At 47.6% G+C, this 6926-nt stretch overlaps 1 protein-coding gene across 1 annotated transcript; it reads left to right on the top strand.

The window, feature by feature from the left end:
- Positions 1 to 2937: 2937 nt before the first annotated feature.
- On the top strand, positions 2938 to 5978 carry A4GNT (alpha-1,4-N-acetylglucosaminyltransferase). The gene is made up of 3 exons (XM_052805130.1): positions 2938 to 3149; positions 3954 to 4403; positions 5367 to 5978. The coding sequence occupies exons 1-3, from the start codon at positions 3033 to 3035 to the stop codon at positions 5976 to 5978; spliced, it is 1179 nt and encodes a 392-aa protein (XP_052661090.1). The 5' UTR covers positions 2938 to 3032.
- Positions 5979 to 6926: the final 948 nt, after the last annotated feature.

Here is a 6926-nt window from a genome sequence, read left to right as displayed (position 1 = left end):
AGGTCAGAATGGCTGCATTAATTACAGTCTGCAATAAATATGATATATTCTTCTACAGGTTTTCCATTTGAAAGAGGTTTCCAAATGTGCCTGGTGTTAAATCTGTAAGGAAGTTGGCTTTGAAGTGTACACACGTGCGCTGACTTGATTGTAGCTGTAATTTACTCGAGCAGATTCTGTAAAGACATGAAAATAAACCAGTGTAGGCTCAAGCTATGCTGTGTGTGTTACAAACAGTGACTGCCTCGGGGTTATTCCCTGCTGGGAGAAATAAGGACAGTCACCCAGTTGGATGGGTGCAGACCCAAATGCAAAACCTACTGGTTCTCAGAGGAAAGCCACAGCGTTGGGGATAGACAAGAGGATGGGATTCTCTCTTTTTAATCCCGAGGGATGCCCAGGAGCCATAGGAATGTGGATTCAATGACAGCAGAGTTTGGCATTGCCAGAGGACTGTGATATGTATAATATTTACCTGTGGTGCATAAATTGTAATTTGTAATGCAGGTGACTCACTTCAGACAGTCTAAAACTCAAATCAGATTTGAACTAAAGGGCTGTGCCAACAGAAAGCTGCAGGTGCTGTTCTTTTTTTTTATTCTAAAAAAAACCTTTTGGCAAATGAGGGGAAGACTTAGTCCCTATGCGAGCTGAGCCCGTGTCCCGAGTCCCTGCGGGGCTGATTGTGCCCCATGGGCTGCCCTGGAAGGGGACCCCTTGGGCCAGGTGGCCACTAGCCTGGACCAAAGGACCAGGACCCCAGCGTTTGTCCAGTCAGGCTGTGATGTGCAGGGGGTGTGTGTGGCTGCCAGCCCCCCAGCAGGCTGATTTACTCCCTTCGGTGGCGTTTACTGAAAAATCCCGCTGAAGCTTCCCACAGCATGTGTCTCATGGACACCTTGGAGGAATTATCATGCAGCAGTAACAGTGCTGTAGTGCACTGGCATTCATAGTAATCTCTCTTGTAGTCTCCCACCTGTTTTCATCCTACACTTGAAATACTGAAATTGCCCCGAGAAAAGAAATATCTTTACAAGATGGGCCATCAAGCCAGCATGCTGTCTGCTGCATCCAGAAAAGCAACCCACTCAGCAGGGTAATCTATTCAATGGCTGGGATTTATTTTTAACATTTGGTTCTGCAGTCCTTTTAACTTGAGCAGGGAAGTGAACATTTTGATAACAGCAGCCTCCAGGTCAAATGTGATGAGAATTCATAACTTGCCACATAGGGGTTTTCGAAAAGCAACCAAGCAAAACAATTTCCCAGAATGAGACGATGAAGATTCACATTTCTCTTCACAATGTTGTACACAGAGCTGGTATCTGCTGGAGTGTCTACTTATTCTCTCCCCGCAATTTGCAAATAAAATGCCTCCTGGACTATTTTAAATTTGAACAACTATTGCGAGCATAGCTTTGCTAGGCTGCTCATAAAGACCTGAGACATCGGATCTTTAGGCTGTCAAAGAAGAAATATTAATCTGGTAATGGGAATGTCCTAATGGTCCCATTTCTAATCAAAGCAAAGCCTGGGTTTTCTGCTTCAAGCAAACATTGCCTAGAGAGTGGTATCAAGATTTAAAAATTGCAAGGAACAGAAGTAGGGAGCTCCAGTCCCTGGACTGCACTGGAGCAGCAGCACGGGAACAGCAGCAGGCATGGTTTAGGTCAGAGCTGGGACTGGGGAGAAGAAAATAAAAAGCCTGAAAATCTGGCCAAGCTGAGATGGGTGAGGGAACTGCTAGAGGGCAACTTTTTCTTTCTGTTTTATGTTCAAATGGCTGGAGTAAGTCAGAAGCATGTGGCTGAGAAAGAGGCAGGAGGGGAACGTGGAGGGAAATTTTGTAGTTCAAGTAATGTAGGTTATTTTATTCTGGCTTATGCTGGTGTTTCCTGCACCCTCTCGTGCTGGGCTCAGCAGCGGATGTTCGTGCTGCACCTGAACGTTGCTGGGCCTGTGGTGCTCTGCAGCACAGGCTGCTTTATCTGCAGGCTTGGGAACAACTTGTTTCCAAACCGCTTGTATTTGCTCTCCATTCCCTGTGTTCTGTCCAAATTCGATATCTGCAGAGAGGCCCTGGGTGTGGGGTGCTGCCTCTCACAGCAGGGGCTCCTCTACAGAGAGCTGGGGCAATGAGAGGAAGTGGGAAAACAATGGGAAAAATAATAAAAAAAGCATCATTCCCTCCTCTGCAGGCTGCTTTCTCCAGCAGATCGTACCCACAGCCACATTGGTGCCTGATGTTGTCACCCACTTCACCCCTGGCGTCTTCTCCCATGCAGTCATGGGAACCCAGGGTGTAATGAGAGACTCTGTGCAGTGGCAATGGAAAACAAAAAAATCTGCTATGCAGCATGAAAAGCTGTACTGATGGGAACAGTCATTGCTTTAATATTTAATTCGATGAGATCTAGCTCTGAGAAATGGATCAGGAGCTGCCACAGCTTCAAGCGTGTGCTCAGCACTTGCAGGGGAATTTCCACGGGGTTTGCTATGCTGCGGACTTATCTATATTCTGGCTGGCTGACATGGTAATGTGTCTCATTAATTATCTGAGCACACAGAGCTGTGTTTCCTCCCATTCCCTTTAATTAATCAAGCTTTAAATACTTCCAGGGGTCGCCTGGACATTGGGTTGTCATTGAAAGTGTCTCCCCTCTGTTGGACCCTAGATCATGATCTCTGCAAAGCAAATGTGGGTTGCTCAGATGCAATCAGGTGGCGTTTCAGGAGGGAATTTCCTTACGTCATGAGCCTGTCAAACAGTGCAATGCAGATAAGATTCAGTCCTGCCTCTTACCAGCAGGAACTCCCCGATGCTGTACAGGCTTGTGTTGTGGTGAAATTGGGAATGAGGAGCTGGGCCAGGCTGATGTAGGCATGAGATGGGTCTCACCTAAAACCTGTCCCTTCTTTGTCCTTTTAGGTGGGTCCTAGTGGCCCCAAACCATTTCTGGGACTGAGATTCAGCCTGCGCCAGAGCCAGTTTTCCCCTGTGCATCGTCTCCTGCCTTCAGAAATCCCTTTGCATGCTCCAGACAGCTTGGGTGTCTTCACCAGGGAGCTGGGCTTTAAGGGAGCCTGGTTGCCACCGTGATGGCAAAAAAACAAGCTGGAAATGTGGATTTGTCAGAACTATAATCCAGGTAGGTCCTAGTTCCTTGCTTGTACAAAACCATCTGCTTTCTATCCTTACATCTGCCTCTCTCTGGTCCTTCTGCAGCCCCCATCCCTGCAGGACCTGAGTCCCTCGTGGCCTTCAGGGTTGAAGTGTCAGCAGAAGGGCCAGACTGGGAAAAAGGCTTTGGTGCCTACATGCTAATATTGTAGATATGGCTGACACATCCCAAACTGTAATCATGACCTTCCCCTCACCGGCACTCACAGCCCCCTTGGCCACCTAATTCCACTGGCACATTTTGCTCCTGAGATCCCCTGGACATCTCCTGCTTGGGGATAAGCATGTGTTGGCATGATGCTGCAGTGCTTGGGAACAGTTTGCTACACCAGCCTGCCCCAGAGATGGGCTTGGGGGTTCTTCTCCTGGCATGGGGCGAGGTGATCCTTCTCACCTTGCTCTCCCTGCTTTCTCCCTTGGTCCTTCCCTCTCTGTCAACCCAATGAACTGTGTAGCTGTGCCATGAGACATAGCTGCATGTCCCTTCTCCAAGACCTCTCCTGGTCCCCCCTGCCTGGCTGGGGGTGAGGATGTGGGACCCCAGCACTTCACCCCACAGGGCAGAGCCCTCTACACCATCATACATCTCTCCAGGCTTGTTATGGGGAAAAGGCATGAGCTTCACCAAACTGCCTTCATGCGGTGGGGTGAAGGCATGAGCTTCACCAAACTGCCTTCGTGCTACGCTGTCCAAAGCCAAGTCCTACCATTTCTCAGTCCTGCTAAGTAATAACACTGGCATATATTTTTGCTGTTCCTTGTCTCTCTTTAGCATCCATGTCTGAGGCATGACCCCAAAGGCCCAGGGAAAGCAAGAATGTTGAAGAAAATCCAGATATGTCTCTGCTGCTTCTTTGTCTTGGGCATTTTATACGAGATCTCCCTGCTGTCCGGCTGCTTCTTCTCCTATATGCCTATGTCTAAGCACCTCCTGACACCTGAGCAGGTCTTGAACCTTGGCAAAAGCATCATCTTTCTGGAGACAACGGAGCGCCTAGAGCCACCTCCGCTGGTGTCTTGCTCTGTGGAGTCTGCCGCCAGGATTTACCAGGACCGGCCCATCATCCTCTTCATGAAGGGACTTACGAATGACACGGTGTTGGACTTGAACTCCAGCTATACAGCCTTCTCGCTTTTGTCTTCTATGAAGAATGTCTTCATTTTTCCTCTCCAGATGGAAACTGTCTTCCAGGAGACCCCTCTGCTCCAGTGGTACAACGAGGTGAGCATTATAATAAGGGGAAAATAGGGAAATAGGAAAACAGTTATAAATAGGGGGAAAAAATGGTCTGAAGTAGGCTTAAAATGAATAGAGGACTGCAGGACTGGCTGTGTGAAATTAGTGATTTTTTTTGTTGTTGTTCAGAATAGATTCATTTTTGGCTATGTTTTGCAGTGTATTCATCCATCTGTTTATTGAACACATGATCAGCATTTCCCCCCCTATCTGGAGAATCAGATTTTTTGGCAAACAAAACGTTAGTAAAAATAGATTGCATACATGTTTTGATAAAACATCGCTTAATAATCTTTCTCAACAGAAGCTGGTTGAACAAAACGTGCTGCCTGAGTCATCTGAGCGCTTGTTAATGCTGCCACACACCAACAGAGCCTGCAGTAGCTAAGATGCGGGAGAGTTTTCAGTTTTTGTAATAGCAATATGCAAAACCAAGGTGGGATCTTGTGAGCCCCACCCTGGAAATAAATTCCTGGAAAACTGCTTGCAAGTAGCTTGTGTCAAATTTGTTTGGCTCCATCTCTGTGCAGGGCAGGCATATTTCCTCCAAATTCTTCCTTCTCCTGAGAAAAAATTACTCCAAATACCAACAGTGCCAATGAAAACCCTCCAGCCTGTTTCCAAGTGCTGGGAGTGATCAGGGAGTGTGTTAAGTGGGTTGTGTCCCACTGAAATAGCAGGCAATGGTTCGTGGTATCATTGATTTAACATTGTAGGTTCCATCAAAACACCCGTGAAATGTTCCTGTTAATTTATATTAACAAAGCATTGCTCTGCACTTGCCCCCTTATTTTATTCCAATAAAATTCAATAGATGGAGGAGGAAAAGGTGGTCAGTGACATTTGCAGGTGTGCAGGTGCAGTTTTATGGTGCCATTTGCATCCAATGGATGGATGTAGTCCATTCTCTGCTGGTGGCATCACTGTCTTGCTTTTCAAACTCTGCAGGTAGTCCCTGAGCAGGAGAAGAACTGGGTCCATGTCAGTTCTGATGCCAGCAGACTGGCGCTCATTTGGAAGTATGGGGGCATCTACATGGACACAGATGTCATCTCCATCAGGCCCATCCCTGAGGAAAGCTTCCTAGCAGCGCAGAAGTCACAGTTCTCCAGCAATGGGATCTTTGGCTTCCCTGCCCACCACAAATTTATTTGGGACTGCATGGAGAACTTTGTTCTCAAGTACAATGGGAACATCTGGGGGAACCAGGGGCCCTTTTTAATGACAAGGATGCTCAAAGCCATCTGCAATCTCACAGATTTCAAAGGCACCGAGGACCACAGCTGCCAGAACATCTCCTTCCTCAATCCCCAGCGTTTCTACCCCATACCGTACCCAGCCTGGGGCCAGTACTACGAGGTCTGGGAGAAAAGCCCCAATTTCAACCACTCCTATGCGCTGCACTTGTGGAACTTCATGAACCACAACCGGAAAGCTGTGGTCGCGGGCAGCAACACACTGGCTGAAAAACTGTACAAAGCCTACTGCCCCACCACGTACAAGGACCTGATCCAAAATGCGGAGCTGAGGGATTTCACACTCTCTGGGGATGCTGCATGACATGGTGTAAGGAGGAAGGGGGTGATCCTTCCAGCCCTCCCTGTCCTGGGGCCAAAAGACAGTCACCACTGGTGTCAGTAGCTGGCTTTGTAGGAGAAAGACAGACCTTTTCATAACCACCATCCCTACTCCCTTGGGATGCTAAGGAGTATATGCAGAATGGTGGTGGGTATCCATCAGACGTAGCCTCCAGTGACACTAAGGACACCTTTGCCTCAGTTCTGTTTCCGTATAGGTGCTCATGAACTAAACCTTCCTGAATTGAATGGACTTACAGGCCTTACTAGTGAGCTTTTCCAAGGGAAAAGTTCCTAAAGAGGTGCATGGCCTCCTGGGAGAAATTTCATCTCTGCAACTCTTGACACTATTGGCAGCTACCCATGTCAGAAAAGTTGCAAACACGACAGGCTTTGGACTGGGCTGAAGCCTCTGAGGCAAGTGTAATGCAAATGTATGGCAGAGGATGGATGACAGTAATTGCTAATGAAGAGAAGCCTAAACCACTGTCTTTTCATTAATCTGTGTTTTTCTCACATGAACTTTACACCCTACATTTTTGAGAGGGACCTTACTGGTGCAAGTGAAAATAAAATAGTTAATAAATGCCCACTCCTCTAAGCTTGCTTTCCTCTGCACACCCCTGGATAATGAGTCCCATTTTTCAAATGTTTGTCCTCCTGCACTTTTACTTTGGCTCCTTCCAGGAAGGGGCTGCACTGCAGTCAGTTCTGGCTGCAAAGAGTCACAACTCCCCCTGGAAAGGAGATGCTGAGTCACCAAGAAAGGATAGGGATGGCCCTCCAAGGCTCCCAAATCCCTTTGAAATAAGTGGAGTTCAACTACCCTGGAAATGAGGTGCAGTAGCTCTGGTCACCCTTGTCCAGTTGTGTGAAAATCCCCATTTAACCCCAACAGAGCACCCAATGACTTTTTTTTCTGCCAGAGAGC

This window comes from Harpia harpyja, chromosome 12, assembly GCF_026419915.1.
Source record: "Harpia harpyja isolate bHarHar1 chromosome 12, bHarHar1 primary haplotype, whole genome shotgun sequence".
Taxonomy (NCBI): Eukaryota; Metazoa; Chordata; class Aves; order Accipitriformes; family Accipitridae; genus Harpia; species Harpia harpyja.
Note: the sequence above shows the minus strand (reverse complement) of the source record. Positions and strands in the feature narration are given on the sequence as shown.